At 37.4% G+C, this 16,156-nt stretch overlaps 1 protein-coding gene across 1 annotated transcript in view; it reads right to left on the bottom strand.

Annotated features, from left to right (window-relative positions):
• Positions 1–13,156, bottom strand: part of LOC128639990 (polycystic kidney disease 2-like 1 protein) — a 400,840-nt gene extending 387,684 nt beyond the window's left edge. Inside the window, exon 1 of the mRNA XM_053692283.1 lies at positions 12,816–13,156. Within this exon, the coding sequence (XP_053548258.1) occupies positions 12,816–13,086 (271 nt within the window). The 5' untranslated portion in view covers positions 13,087–13,156. The remainder of the gene's footprint in view (positions 1–12,815) is intronic.
• Between the last annotated feature and the right edge of the window lie 3,000 nt (positions 13,157–16,156).

The following is a 16,156-nucleotide window of genomic DNA, read 5'->3' as shown; positions in this document are numbered from 1 at the left end:
CTATTCTAACTAGCTAAAATAAATACAAAGTTACCTGTAAAATAAATATAAATCCTAAGATAGCTCCAATATAATTATTATTTATATTGTAGCTATATTAGGGTTTATTTTACAGGTAAGTATTTAGTTTTAAATAGGAATAATTTATTAAAGTATAGTGTAGTGTTAGGTGTAATTGTAACTTAGGTTAGTTTTTATTTTACAGGTACATTTCTCTTTATTTTAGCTAGGTAAGCTATTAAATAGTTAATAACTATTTAATAGCTATTGTACCTAGTTAAAATAAATTGAAAGGTGCCTGTAAAATAAAAATAAATCCTAAGATAGCTACAATATAATTATTATTTATATTGTAGCTAGATTAGGGTTTATTTTAAAGGTAAGTATTTAGTTTTAAATAGGATTAACTTAGTTAATAATAGAAATATTATTTAGATTTATTTAATTAATATTTTAGTTAGGGGGGTGTTAGGGTTAGTGTTAGACTTAGGTTTAGGGGTTAATAATTTTATTACAGTGGCGACGGTGTAGTGGGGGGCAGGATAGGGGTTAATAAATTTATTATAGGTTGCGGGGGTCCGGGAGCGGCGGTTTAGGGGTTAATACATTTATCAGAGTTGCGGCGGGGTCTAGGAGAGGTGGTTTAGGGGTTAATACATTTATAAGACTTGCGGCGGGGTCTAGGAGCGGCGGTTTAGGGGTTAGTAACTTTATTTAGTTGCGGGGGGCTCCGGGGGCGCCGGTATAGGGGGTAGAACAGTGTAGTTTAGTGTGAGTGCTTAGTGACAGGCTAGCAAGAAAGCTGTCAAACAGCCGAAGAGCAGCGAGATCGGATGAGTGATAACTCTCACAGTCCGCTGCTCATCGCCCCGCGGCTTTTTGACAGCTTTTTTTGATAACTTAGGCGTATTTTTTCAGGTCCGCGGCGGCGAAGGTAGGCGAGCTTAGGCGGGCGTATTGGGCCGGCGAAGGCAGGAAAGTAGACACGTTGATAACTACCCCCCAATATGTGAGAAGAAGAGTTGGAGAGAGATGGAAGAATGAGTGCTTGCGGCCTTCAGTGAAACATAGTGAAGGGTCTGTCTTGGTTTGGGGCTACATTACTGCCAGTGTTAGCGATATTGTCTGAATTGATGGGATCAGGAATGCTGAAAAGTACAGACAGGCTTTAATTCATCATGCCATTCCTTCTGGAAAGCGCTTGATTGGGAATGGTTTTATTTTTCAGCATGAAAATGATCCCAAGCTAATGCAGTGAATTCATATTTGTTAGTATTTTATCAGCTGTTTTTCTCTCCAGTCATGGACTGGCCTACACAGAGTCCAGACCTGAATATTATAGGGGCCGTATGGGATCCCCTGGACAGAGAAAGAAATAACAGACAACCTAAATCTAAAGAAGAACTCTGGGAAGAGCTGAAAGAAGCCTGGGGGCCAATTTATCATGGCCTAAATGAGGCCAAATACCCCTGTTTCCGCGTGGGCGGCATTGCACAAGCAGTTTACCAGACATGATGCACTACAGATTTGTTGTTTTAGCAAAGTTTTAATGACCAACCATTTATTTTTCAGTCTTTTTATTAAGATACAAAGATGAAATACAGGAAATATGTACACAAAATATAAAAAACACAATTTTCAGAACAAAATGGCTTCTTCAGGTAAAAGTCAGTATTTAGTGTGAGCTCCCTTGGCACTAAGCACATCTTGAACTCTTTTAGAGAGACTGTCCTGAGGTTTTCTGAAGTAATCTTCTGGTGTATTATACATAGGGGCCGATTTATCAATGTCTGGCAGACATACTCTGTATTTTGTGTACATATTTCCTGTATTTTCTGTTTGTAAATCTAATGGTGGCCTACGGCTATTGCGCAGAACTGTACGTATTTAGACATGTATATGTCTGTATCTCTAGGTTAAAGCCCTTTACAGACACTTTTTCCCCTAACACCTGAGACCTCATATCTGTGTGAGCCTTAGAACTTGTGTGCAATATATATCTTTTTTATAAATCAGACAGTGTTATTGAGTGTAACTATACTTTATACAATATATTTTTTTATAAATCAGACAGTTATTTTTAGTGTAACTATACTTTATATAATATATATTTTTATAAATCAGACAGTGTTATTTTTAGTGTAACTATACTTTATATAATATATTTTTATAAATCAGACAGTTATTTTGAGTGTAACTATACTTTATACAATATATTTTTTATAAATCAGACAGTTATTTTTAGTGTAACTATACTTTATATAATATATTTTTATAAAATCAGACAGTTATTTTTAGTGTAACTATACTTTATATAATATATTTTTATAAATCAGACAGTTATTTTTAGTGTAACTATACTTTATATAATCTATTTTTTTATAAATCAGACAGTTATTTTGAGTGTAACTATACTTTATATAATATATTTTTTTATAAATCAGACAGTTATTTTGAGTGTAACTATACTTTATATAATATATTTTTTATAAAATCAGACAGTGTTATTTTTAGTGTAACTATACTTTATATAATATATTTTTTTTTATAAATCAGACAGTTATTTTGAGTGTAACTATACTTTATATAATATATTTTTATAAAATCAGACAGTTATTTTGAGTGTAACTATACTTTATATAATATATTTTTATAAAATCAGACAGTTATTTTGAGTGTAACTATACTTTATATAATATATTTTTATAAAATCAGACAGTTATTTTGAGTGTAACTATACTTTATATAATATATTTTTATAAAATCAGACAGTTATTTTGAGTGTAACTATACTTTATATAATATATTTTTTTATAAATCAGACAGTTATTTTTAGTGTAACTATACTTTATATAATATATTTTTTTATAAATCAGACAGTGTTATTTTGAGTGTAACTATACTTTATATAATATATTTTTATAAATCAGACAGTGTTATTTTTAGTGTAACTATACTTTATATATTTTTATAAATCAGATAGTGTTATTTTTAGTGTAACTATACTTTATATAATATTTTTTTTATAAATCAGACAGTTATTTTTAGTGTAACTATACTTTATATAAAATATATTTTTATAAATCAGATAGTGTTATTTTGAGTGTAACTATACTTTATATAATATATTTTTATAAATCAGAAAGTGTTATTTTGAGTGTAACTATACTTTATATAATATATATTTTTATAAGTCAAATAGTGTTATCTTGAGTGCAACTATACTTTATATATTTTTTATAAATCAGACTGTTATTTTGAGTGTAACTATACTTTGTAATATATATTTTTTTTATAAAAAAAACATTGTTATATGAAAATGCAGGGCCTATTCTAGAGGCAGCTATTCCAGACAATTACATGGTGTTCCACCGCCCGAGACAAGATCGCAAGGGAGGTGGAGTTATGATCTGTCCGAAATCATCCTTAAATCCCAGACCAATATCAGTCCACAAAACTGAATCTTTTGAATGCGTAGCTGCCAGCCTCTCAATAGAGAGAGGATTCCGAATACTGCTAATATACACACACCCCAGGAGATGGGAAGATATTTCTTCATGAACTCCCAGACCTTTTGGCTGGCTTAATCCTTGAACACCCCAGATGGCTTATATTACGAGACTTCAACACTTGCATTGACAACACCCTATCCCTGCTTGGGCAGGATCTCCTCAGCTTGATGAGTACTCTCGGCTTCACATAAATCGTCACCACTCCCACCCACAGAAAAGGTCATACACTTGATCTAGTGTTCCAGTCTGGACTAGAAGTGTCACCAGTAACCTGGTCAGACCACCACTCCATTCACTTCTCCATTGTATCACAATCAACCAGACACCAGCCTCAGAACCTTGTCAAACACTGCTCATTAAAAGGGGTGACACCACTGGATGTAGCATTACATATGGATCTAAGTGAACTAATGGGCACCTGTAAAGACCCCAGCTCCTTAGTCCAACTCTACAACAAAACCATGAGAGACACCCTAGAAAGCATTGCACCAACTCGCATACGCACTGTCAAAACCCACAACAATGCACCATGGTTGGATAGCTCCATCAGAAAAATGAAAAGAACAGGATTTAAACTCGAGAGAAAGTGGGGCAGAACACATGATCCAGAGGATAAAGCCACTCTTACCAAACATCTAAATAAATATCAATCCAAGATAACTTAGCCCCACCAACTTTTCTCAGGATAAATGTGAAACATTTGCGAACTTCTTCAGAAACAAGATTTCCTTAATCCGAACCACTATCACAGCAGGCCAAACAGTTACACACCAGAACCACTACAATGGAAAGCCAGATTACCCCAGTTTATGGTTCACTTTTACAAAAGTTGATATAAAAGAAGTTAAAAACACCATAAAAAAGTTACACCCTACTACGTGTGACTTAGACCCTGCTCCAACTCAGCTCATATCTGAATGCATTGAAACACTCACCCCAGCCCTCACAAAAATAGTGCAGTGTTCACTAAAAACAAGAGACTTCCAAGATCCTCTAAAAGAAGTTGTAGTTAAACCACTCCTAAAGAAACCTGTACAGACCAGTATCCAACCTCCCATTTCTGGGGAAAATTGAAAAAGTAGTGGCAACTCAACTGGAAGCCCATCTTTCACGCCTGAATATATTTGATCCTTTCCAGGCAGGCTTCAGATGCCGACACAACACTGAAACAGCACTAGTCCGAGTGCTAAATGATCTCAAGAGACAAAGGTGATTACTCCATTCTAATCCTCCTGGATCTCTCAGCTGCCTTTGATACCATTACTACCACTGAGGGACATCATTAACCGGCATGGCCTAAGGTATCATTGTTACGCTGATGACACACAAATCTTCTTCTCCTTTGCTCCAGATACTACAGACCCAGCATGCCCCATAAACAGTTGCTTAACAGACCTCATAGAATGGATGAATACTAGCTGGGGCCTAGTTATCAAGCCGTCAACCTCAAATACGCTGCGTATTCCGCAGCGTATTTGTGGCGAGGCTGATACGCCTTAGTTATCAAAGGCTCGAGACCGGCAAAAGTAGAATTTTGTGACGTAAGCTTCGATCCGCCGGACTCAGTCCGACACAGATCGATTCTTACGTCACTCCAGATGTTCCGCACACAAGTGCGGCACATTCTCACTACTTTTGCTAGCTATCAAAAAACTAGCAGGTACGCTCGGCACTTTTACGGCCCAGCGTACCTGGTTTTCAAAGCGCCAGCCTGGAGGCGGCGGATCCCATAGGAATCAATGGGAGTCTGACCATAGCGAAAGTACAAGTTCGCTGCTGACAGACATCCCATTGATTTCTATGGGAGCTGTCTACACCTAACACCCTAACATGTACCCCGAGTCTAAACACCACTAATCTGACCCCCCCTACACCGCCGCAACTAAATAAAGTTATTACCCCCTAAACCGCCGCTCCCGGAGCCCACCGCAAGCTACTCTATACATATTAACCCCTAAACCGCCGCTCCCGGAGCCCACCGCAACTATAATAAATGTATTAACCCCTAAACCGCCGCTCCCTGAACCCGCCGCAACCTATATTAAATGTATTAACCCCTATCCTGCCCCCCCTACACCGTCGCCACCTATAATACATTTATTAACCCCTAATCTGCCCCCCCTACACCGTCGCCACCTATAATAAATTTATTAACCCCTATCCTGCCCCCCACTACGCCGCCGCCACTGTAATAAAATTATTAACCCCTAAACCTAACCCTAACCCTAACGCCCCCTAACTTAAATATTAATTAAATAAATCTAAATAAATTAACTCTTATTAACTAAATGAATCCTATTTAAAACTAAATACTTACCTTTAAAATAAACCCTAATATAGCTACAATATAAATAATAATTATATTCTAGCTATCTTAGGATTTATTATTATTTTACAGGTACCTTTCAATTTATTTTAACCATGTACAATAGCTATTAAATAGTTATTAACTATTTAATAGCTTACCTAGCTAAAATAAAGAGAAATGTACCTGTGAAATAAATCCTAACCTAAGTTACAATTACACCTAACACTACACTATACTTTAATAAATTATTCCTATTTAAAAATAAATACTTACCTGTAAAATAAACCCTAAGATAGCTACAATGTAATTAATAATTATATTATAGCTATCTTAGGATTTATATTTATTTTACAGGTAACTTTGTATTTATTTTAGCTAGTTAGAATAGTTATTAAATAGTTATTAACTATTTAATAACTACCTAGCTAAAAGAAATACAAAATTACCTGTAAAATAAATCCTAACTTAAGTTACAATTAAACCTAATACTACACTATCATTAAATTAACTAAATAAACTACCTACAAATAACTACAATGAAATACAATTACATAAACTAACTAAAGTACAAAAAATAAAAAAAGCTAAGTTACAAAAAATAAAAAATTAAGTTACAAACATGTTAAAAATATTACAACAATTTTAAGCTACTTACACCTAATCTAAGCCCCCTAATAAAATAACAAACCCCCCCAAAATAAAAAAAATCCCTACCCTATTCTAAATTACATAAATTTCAAAGCTCTTTTACCTTACCAGCCCTTAAAAGGGCCATTTGTGGGGGCATGCCCCAAAAAGTTCAGCTCTTTTGCCTGTAAAATAAAAATACAACCCCCCCCCCAACATTAAAACCCACCACCCACATACCCCTAATCTAACCCAAACCCCCCTTACAAAAACCTAACACTAATCCCCTGAAGATCATCCTACCTTGAGTCGTCTTCACTCAGCCGAGCCACCGATGGAACTGAAGAGGACATCCGGAGCGGAAGAAGTTAATCCTCCAAGCGGCGCTGAAGAAATCTTCCATCCGATGAAGTCATCATCCAGGCGGCGCTGAAGAGGTCTTCTATCCGGGCGAAGTCATCTTCCAATCCGGGTCTTGAATCTTCCTTCCGCCGACGCGGAACCACCTTCTTCACCGACGGACTACGACGAATGACGGCTCCTTTAAGGGACGTCATCCAAGATGGCGTCCCCTCAATTCCGATTGGCTGATAGGATTCTATCAGCCAATCGGAATTAAGGTAGGAAAATCTGATTGGCTGATGGAATCAGCCAATCAGATTCAAGTTCAATCCGATTGGCTGATCCAATCAGCCAATCAGATTGAGCTCGCATTCTATTGGCTGATCGGAACAGCCAATAGAATGCGAGCTCAATCTGATTGGCTGATTCCATCAGCCAATCAGATTTTCCTACCTTAATTCCGATTGGCTGATAGAATCCTATCAGCCAATCGGAATTGAGGGGACGCCATCTTGGATGACGTCCCTTAAAGGAGCCGTCATTCGTCGTAGTCCGTCGGTGAAGAAGGTGGTTCCGCGTCGGCGGAAGGAAGATTCAAGACCCGGCTTGGAAGATGACTTCGCCCGGATAGAAGACCTCTTCAGCGCCTCTTTGAAGATGACATCGGCCGGATCGAAGACTTCTTCAGCGCCGCCTGGATGATGACTTCATCGGATGGAAGATTTCTTCAGCGCCGCTTGGAGGATTAACTTCTTCCGCTCCGGATGTCCTCTTCAGTTCCATCGGTGGCTCGGCTGAGTGAAGACGACTCAAGGTAGGATGATCTTCAGGGGATTAGTGTTAGGTTTTTGTAAGGGGGGTTTGGGTTAGATTAGGGGTATGTGGGTGGTGGGTTTTAATGTTGGGGGGGGTTGTATTTTTATTTTACAGGCAAAAGAGCTGAACTTTTTGGGGCATGCCCCCACAAATGGCCCTTTTAAGGGCTGGTAAGGTAAAAGAGCTTTGAAATTTATGTAATTTAGAATAGGGTAGGGATTTTTTTTATTTTGGGGGGGTTTGTTATTTTATTAGGGGGCTTAGATTAGGTGTAAGTAGCTTAAAATTGTTGTAATATTTTTAACATGTTTGTAACTTAATTTTTTATTTTTTGTAACTTAGCTTTTTTTATTTTTTGTACTTTAGTTAGTTTATGTAATTGTATTTCATTGTAGTTCTTTGTAGGTAGTTTATTTAGTTAATTTAACGATAGTGTAGTATTAGGTTTAATTGTAACTTAAGTTAGGATTTATTTTACAGGTAATTTTATATTTCTTTTAGCTAGGTAGTTATTAAATAGTTAATAACTATTTAATAACTATTCTAACTAGCTAAAATAAATACAAAGTTACCTGTAAAATAAATATAAATCCTAAGATAGCTAGAATATAATTATTAATTATATTGTAGCTATCTTAGGGTTTATTTTACAGGTAAGTATTTAGTTTAAATAGGAATAATTTATTAAAGTATAGTGTAGTGTTAGGTGTAATTGTAACTTAGGTTAGGATTTATTTCACAGGTACATTTCTCTTTATTTTAGCTAGGTAAGCTATTAAATAGTTAATAACTATTTAATAGTTATTGTACATGGTTAAAATAAATTGAAAGGTACCTGTAAAATAAAAATAAATCCTAAGATAGCTAGAATATAATTATTATTTATATTGTAGCTATATTAGGGTTTATTTTAAAGGTAAGTATTTAGTTTTAAATAGGATTCATTTAGTTAATAAGAGTTAATTTATTTAGATTTATTTAATTAATATTTAAGTTAGGGGGGCGTTATGGTTAGGGTTAGACTTAGGTTTAGGGGTTAATCATTTTATTACAGTGGCGGCGGCGTAGTGGGGGGCAGGATAGGGGTTAATAAATTTATTATAGGTTGCGGCGGGTTCATGGAGCGGCGGTTTAGGGGTTAAACTATTTATTTAGTTGCGGAGAGGTGCGGGATCAGCAGGATAGGGGTTAATAATTTTATAATAGAGGGCGACGGTATAGGGGGGGCAGGATAGGGGTTACTAGGTATAATGTAGGTGGCAGCGGTGTCCGGGAGCGGCGGTTTAGGGGTTAATACATTTATCAGAGTTGCGGCAGGGTCTAGGAGCGGCGGTTTAGGGGTTAATACATTTATCAGAGTTGCGGCAGGGTCTAGGAGCGGCGGTTTAGGGGTTAGTAACTTTATTGAGTTGCGGGGGGCTCCGGGGGCGCCGGTATAGGGGGTAGAACAGTGCAGTTTAGTGTGAGTGCTTAGTGACAGGCTAGCAATAAAGCTGGGAAAAAGCCGAAGGGCAGCGAGATCGGATGAGTGATAACTGTCACAGTCCGCTGCTCATCGCCCCGCGGCTTTTTGACAGCTTTATTTGATAACTTAGGCGTATTTTTTCAGGTCCGCGGCGGCGAAGGTAGGCGAGCTTAGGCGGGCGTATTGGGCCGGCGAAGCCAGAAAAGTAGACGGCTTGATAACTAGCCCCCGCTGTCTCAAAGTTAACCCGGACAAAACAGAGTTACTCTTGGTGAGGGGACCCCGGGCATCAAAAATATCCCACGATCAACCAACTGGCCTGGAGCTTGGAGGCTCTAAACTCGTTAGTTCAGCAAAAGGTATGAAACCTCGGAGTGCTGATTGACGCTGGACTATCTTTTAAACAGCAGATTTCCTCTAATAAAATCTGCCTACTTTCATCTGAATAACATAGCCAGGATATAACACTTAATTCCACCAGATGATATCCCTATCCTCTAGGCTAGATTACTGCAATGCACTCTACTTGGGCCTGACAAAAAAAACAACTCCATCGCCTTCAGATGGTACAAAACGCAGCAGCCAGACTACTGACCAATCAAACTCGCTCCAGCCACATAACACCTGTTCTCCACTCCCTGCATTGGCTTCCAATTAAATGACCTTCAAAGCGTTAAACAGCCAAGGACCACAGTACCTGAAAGAGCTCCTGACACCCTACATCCTATCCTGCTCACTTAGGTCAGCCAACAAATCCCTCCTCTCAGTGCCAAGAATAAGGACAAACTCAGGCTCCAGGGCATTCGGCCACGCTGCCCCTACTTTCTGGAACTCTTTACCATGCGCAATCGAAGAGGCACCGTCCTTACAGACTTCTAAAAAATAAAGCTGAAGACCCACCTCTTCCATCAGGCATTCAGTCCGCTTATCTGACCTTCAGAAACTCCTAACTTTTATGTCTTTATGTTGGTATATTTCTAAAGTGCTTTGTGTCTTAAAGGGAGAAAAGCGCTATATAAATCGCAAATTATTATTATTATAAATCAGACAGTGTTATTTTGAGTGTAACTATACTTTGTAACATATATTTTTATAAATCAGACAGTGTTATTTTGAGTGTAACTGTACTTTGTAACATATATTTTTATAAATCAGACAGTGTTATTTTGAGTGTAACTGTACTTTGTAACATATATTTTTATAAATCAGACAGACAGTGTTATTGAGTGTAACTGTACTTTGTAACATATATTTTTATAAATCAGACAGTGTTATTTTGAGTGTAACTATACTTTATATAATATATTTTTATAAATCAGACAGTGTTATTTTGAGTGTAACTGTACTTTGTAACATATTTTTATAAATCAGACAGTGTTATTTTGAGTGTAACTGTACTTTGTAACATATATTTTTATAAATCAGACAGTGTTATTTTGAGTGTAACTATACTTTATATAATATATATTTTTATAAATCAGACAGTGTTATTTTGAGTGTAACTGTACTTTGTAACATATATTTTTATAAATCAGATAGTGTTATTTTGAGTGTAACTGTACTTTGTAACATATATTTTTATAAATCAGATAGTGTTATTTTGAGTGTAACTGTACTTTGTAACATATATTTTTATAAATCAGACAGTGTTATTTTGAGTGTAACTGTACTTTGTAACATATATTTTTATAAATCAGATAGTGTTATTTTGAGTGTAACTGTACTTTGTAACATATATTTTTATAAATCAGATAGTGTTATTTTGAGTGTAACTGTACTTTGTAACATATATTTTTATAAATCAGACAGTGTTATTTTGAGTGTAACTGTACTTTGTAACATATATTTTTATAAATCAGATAGTGTTATTTTGAGTGTAACTGTACTTTGTAACATATATTATTATAAATCAGACAGTGTTATTTTGAGTGTAACTGTACTTTGTAATATATTTTTGATGTGGTTTGTGCAATTTTTATGTTTTGCAGTTAGAGCCCTGAAGTTGCGGTAATTATTCTAGCGTAAATTGCGATTGCGCTAAAGTGATCGCGTTTACTTTCAACTTATAATAAGAGCAGTAAACCAGATGAGCGCAAACACCGGCGATAAACCCCTTATCTCTTGGGCGCAAACGTTTGCTCTCCACTCATAATCTGTCCCTTAATAGGTGCAAGAGAATTAATAGGTAAGGACATAACATATGTGAAGGACTCACAGTGAACATATGCAAGCATGCAATGCAAATAAATATAGTGTGAGAATATAATAAATGCCAAATATTACTTCCATATTACTTCCAAATATTACAAATATTACTTCCACAACTACTTGCAAAATATAACCCATTCTACCCTTACCACAAGTCTGACTAGTGACCAAAACTACCCGTATCCCCTTATCTGCCCTTACCACAAGATGGATTAGTGGACCAGAACCATTGGGTCTGTATCCCTTATCTAACCTAATTAGGGTCTAACCCATCCTGTCCTTACCACAAGTCTGACTAGTGGCCAGAACCATTGTGTCAGTATCCCTTATCTAACCTACCTAGGGTCTGACCCATTCTGTCCTTACCACAAGTCTGACTAGTGACCAGAACCATTGTGTCAGTATCCCTTATCTAACCTACCTAGGGTCTGACCCATTCTGTCCTTACCACAAGTCTGACTAGTGACCAGAACCATTGTGTCCGTATCCCTTATTGTAACCTACCTAGGGTCTGACATATACTGTCCTTACCACAAGTCTGACTAGTGACCAGAACCATTGTGTCAGTATCCCTTATCTAACCTACCTAGGGTCTGACATATTCTGTCCTTACCACAAGTCTGACTAGTGACCAGAACCATTGTGTCCGTATCCCTTATCAAACCTACCTAGGGTCTGACATATACTGTCCTTACCACAAGTCTGACTAGTGACCAGAACCATTGTGTCCGTATCCCTTATCAAACCTACCTAGGGTCTGACCCATTCTGTCCTTACCACAAGTCTGACTAGTGACCAGAACCATTGTGTCAGTATCCCTTATCTAACCTACCTAGGGTCTGACATATTCTGTCCTTACCACAAGTCTGACTAGTGACCAGAACCATTGTGTCAGTATCCCTTATCTAACCTACCTAGGGTCTGACCCATTCTGCCCTTACCACAAGATGGATTAGTGGACCAGAACCATTGGGTCAGTATCCCTTATCAAACCTACCTAGGGTCTGACATATACTGTCCTTACCACAAGTCTGACTAGTGACCAGAACCATTGTGTCCGTATCCCTTATCAAACCTACCTAGGGTCTGACCCATTCTGTCCTTACCACAAGTCTGACTAGTGACCAGAACCATTGTGTCAGTATCCCTTATCTAACCTACCTAGGGTCTGACATATTCTGTCCTTACCACAAGTCTGACTAGTGACCAGAACCATTGTGTCAGTATCCCTTATCTAACCTACCTAGGGTCTGACCCATTCTGCCCTTACCACAAGATGGATTAGTGGACCAGAACCATTGGGTCAGTATCCCTTATCAAACCTACCTAGGGTCTGACCCATTTTGTCCTTACCACAAGATGGATTGGTGGACCAGAACCATTGTGTCCGTATCCCTTATTGTAACCTACCTAGGATCTGACCTATTCTGTCTTTACCACAAGCTTGACCAGTGGACCTGAACTATTACGTTTACTTTTTGAATATTGAGGAACAAAATGGCTCCTGGAATCTATAAGACATTTCTTTTCTGCTTACCTCTTATTCCTTTGCCCACGTAGATGAAGAAACTTGAACACAGATTTAAGCTCTTTGTCTTGTCCTCCTGATAAGGTGGTGGGTCTCCTAAATGGTCCATGTTGTCATAGGGATTTTCCAGAATACTTTTAGGATTGTAAATTGTTTTAATCTTTGGAGAAGGAGACCCCTCATAGGCTGGGTTGTCCCAAGCCTTTCTCCCCAAATTATCCATTTCTTGCTCCTCCGTCAAATGTTTTTCCATTCTGCTCCTCTGTTTGGCAGAAATCATACTGAGTATTCAGCCAGTTTCTGTTTATTACACAGAAGTTTATTGGAGATGGGAAAGAGATGTGCAGGGAGCTCTGTCCCAGCTGCTGTCAGGGCTGGGAGTGATCAGGTCTTTAAATAGTGTCAGCAAGAGACCTTATTGTCTGTGACATGGAGCAGCCAATTGTCTGAGTCAGTGCAGTGAGACGTTCTCTTACATTGTTATGTAAACACAAACCTGGCATACAAGAGGTTAATGAGAGGCTCAGCGCTGGGAGCTATAAATCTTTTTATATTACACTAATGACTGAGTATTGATGTAATTAAGGGGGCGGGATATTGTCACTAGGGTGAGATTTTAGACAAAGTCTGTTCAATATCCTCCCATGAATTACTTGAGAATGTTCCTACCAGTTAACTTCTGTCTTCATTTTTCTTTCCTTTTTTGCGATAATATTTAATCCTCTAATAGTAACCACCTTTGTGAAAACACTTGTGGGTACTACGGCTTAGTGACATCATTAATGACACCTATAGCAGAAAGGTAGCACATATTGCTGCAAGTGTACTGTATAATAATCAGCTGACACCTATTGCAGCAAGGTAGCACATTATATTGCTGCAAGTGTACTGTATAATAATCAGCTAATGACACCTATAGCAGGAAGGTAGCACATTATATTGCTGCAAGTGTACTGTATAATAACCAGCTAATGACACCTATAGCAGGAAGGTAGCACATTATATTGCTGCAAGTGTACTGTATAATAATCAGCTAATGACACCTATAGCAGGATGGTAGCACATTATATTGCTGCAAGTGTACTGTATAATAATCAGCTAATGACACCTATAGCAGGAAGGTAGCACACTATATTGCTGCAAGTGTTCTGTATAATAACCAGCTAATGACACCTATAGCAGGAAGGTAGCACATTATATAGCTGCAAGTGTACTGTATAATAACCAGCTAATGACACCTATAGCAGGAAGGTAGCACATTATATTGCTGCAAGTGTACTGTATAATAATCAGCTAATGACACATATAGCAGGAAGGTAGCACATTATATTGCTGCAAGTGTACTGTATAATAATCAGCTGACACCTATAGCAGGAAGGTAGCACATTATATTGCTGTAAGTGTACTGTATAATAATCAGCTGACACCTATAGCAGCAAGGTAGCACATTATATTGCTGCAAGTGTACTGTATAATAATCAGCTGACACCTATAGCAGCAAGGTAGCACATTATATTGCTGCAAGTGTACTGTATAATAATCAGCTGACACCTATAGCAGGAAGGTAGCACATTATATTGCTGCAAGTGTACTGTATAATAATCAGCTAATGACACCTATAGCAGGATGGCAGCACATTATATTGCTGCAAGTGTACTGTATAATAATCAGCTAATGACACCTATAGCAGGATGGTAGCACATTATATTGCTGCAAGTGTACTGTATAATAATCAGCTAATGACACCTATAGCAGGAAGGTAGCACATTATATTGCTGCAAGTATACTGTATAATAATCAGCTAATGACACCTATAGCAGGAAGGTAGCACACTATATTGCTGCAAGTGTACTGTATAATAATCAGCTAATGACACCTATAGCAGGAAGGTAGCACATTATATTGCTGCAAGTGTACTGTATAATAATCAGCTAATGACACCTATAGCAGGAAGGTAGCACATTATATTGCTGCAAATGCACGGTATAATAATCAGCTAATGAAACCTATAGCAGGAAGGTAGCACACTATATTGCTGCAAGTGTACTGTATAATAATCAGCTAATGACACCTATAGCAGGAAGGTAGCACATTATATTGCTGCAAGTGTACTGTATAATAATCAGCTAATGATGACACCTATAGCAGGAAGGTAGCACATTATATTGCTGCAAGTGTACTGTATAATAATCAGCTGACACCTATAGCAGCAAGGTAGCACATTATATTGCTGCAAATGCACTGTATAATAATCAGCTAATGAAACCTATAGCAGGAAGGTAGCACATTATATTGCTGCAAATGCACTGTATAATAATCAGCTAATGAAACCTATAGCAGGATGGTAGCACATTATATTGCTGCAAGTGTACTGTATAATAATCAGCTAATGACACCTATAGCAGGAAGGTAGCACATTATATTGCTGCAAGTGTACTGTATAATAATCAGCTAATGACACCTATAGCAGGAAGGTAGCACATTATATTGCTGCAAGTGTACTGTATAATAATCAGCTAATGATACCTATAGCAGGATGGTAGCACATTATATTGCTGCAAGTGTACTGTATAATAATCAGCTAATGACACCTATAGCAGGATGGTAGCACATTATATTGCTGCAAGTGTACTGTATAATAATCAGCTAATGACACCTATAGCAGGAAGGTAGCACATTATATTGCTGCAAGTATACTGTATAATAATCAGCTAATGACACCTATAGCAGGAAGGTAGCACACTATATTGCTGCAAGTGTACTGTATAATAATCAGCTAATGACACCTATAGCAGGAAGGTAGCACATTATATTGCTGCAAGTGTACTGTATAATAATCAGCTAATGACACCTATAGCAGGAAGGTAGCACATTATATTGCTGCAAATGCACGGTATAATAATCAGCTAATGAAACCTATAGCAGGAAGGTAGCACACTATATTGCTGCAAGTGTACTGTATAATAATCAGCTAATGACACCTATAGCAGGAAGGTAGCACATTATATTGCTGCAAGTGTACTGTATAATAATCAGCTAATGATGACACCTATAGCAGGAAGGTAGCACATTATATTGCTGCAAGTGTACTGTATAATAATCAGCTAATGACGCCTATAGCAGAAAGGTAGCACATTATATTGCTGCAAGTGTACTGTATAATAATCAGCTGACAACTATAGCAGGAAGGTAGCACATTATATTGCTGCAAGTGTACTGTATAATAATCAGCTGACACCTATAGCAGCAAGGTAGCACATTATATTGCTGCAAGTGTACTGTATAATAATCAGCTAATGACACCTATAGCAGGAAGGTAGCACATTATATTGCTGCAAATGCACTGTATA

Source organism: Bombina bombina, chromosome 9 (assembly GCF_027579735.1).
Source record: "Bombina bombina isolate aBomBom1 chromosome 9, aBomBom1.pri, whole genome shotgun sequence".
In the NCBI taxonomy this organism is placed as follows: Eukaryota; Metazoa; Chordata; class Amphibia; order Anura; family Bombinatoridae; genus Bombina; species Bombina bombina.
Note: the sequence above shows the minus strand (reverse complement) of the source record. Positions and strands in the feature narration are given on the sequence as shown.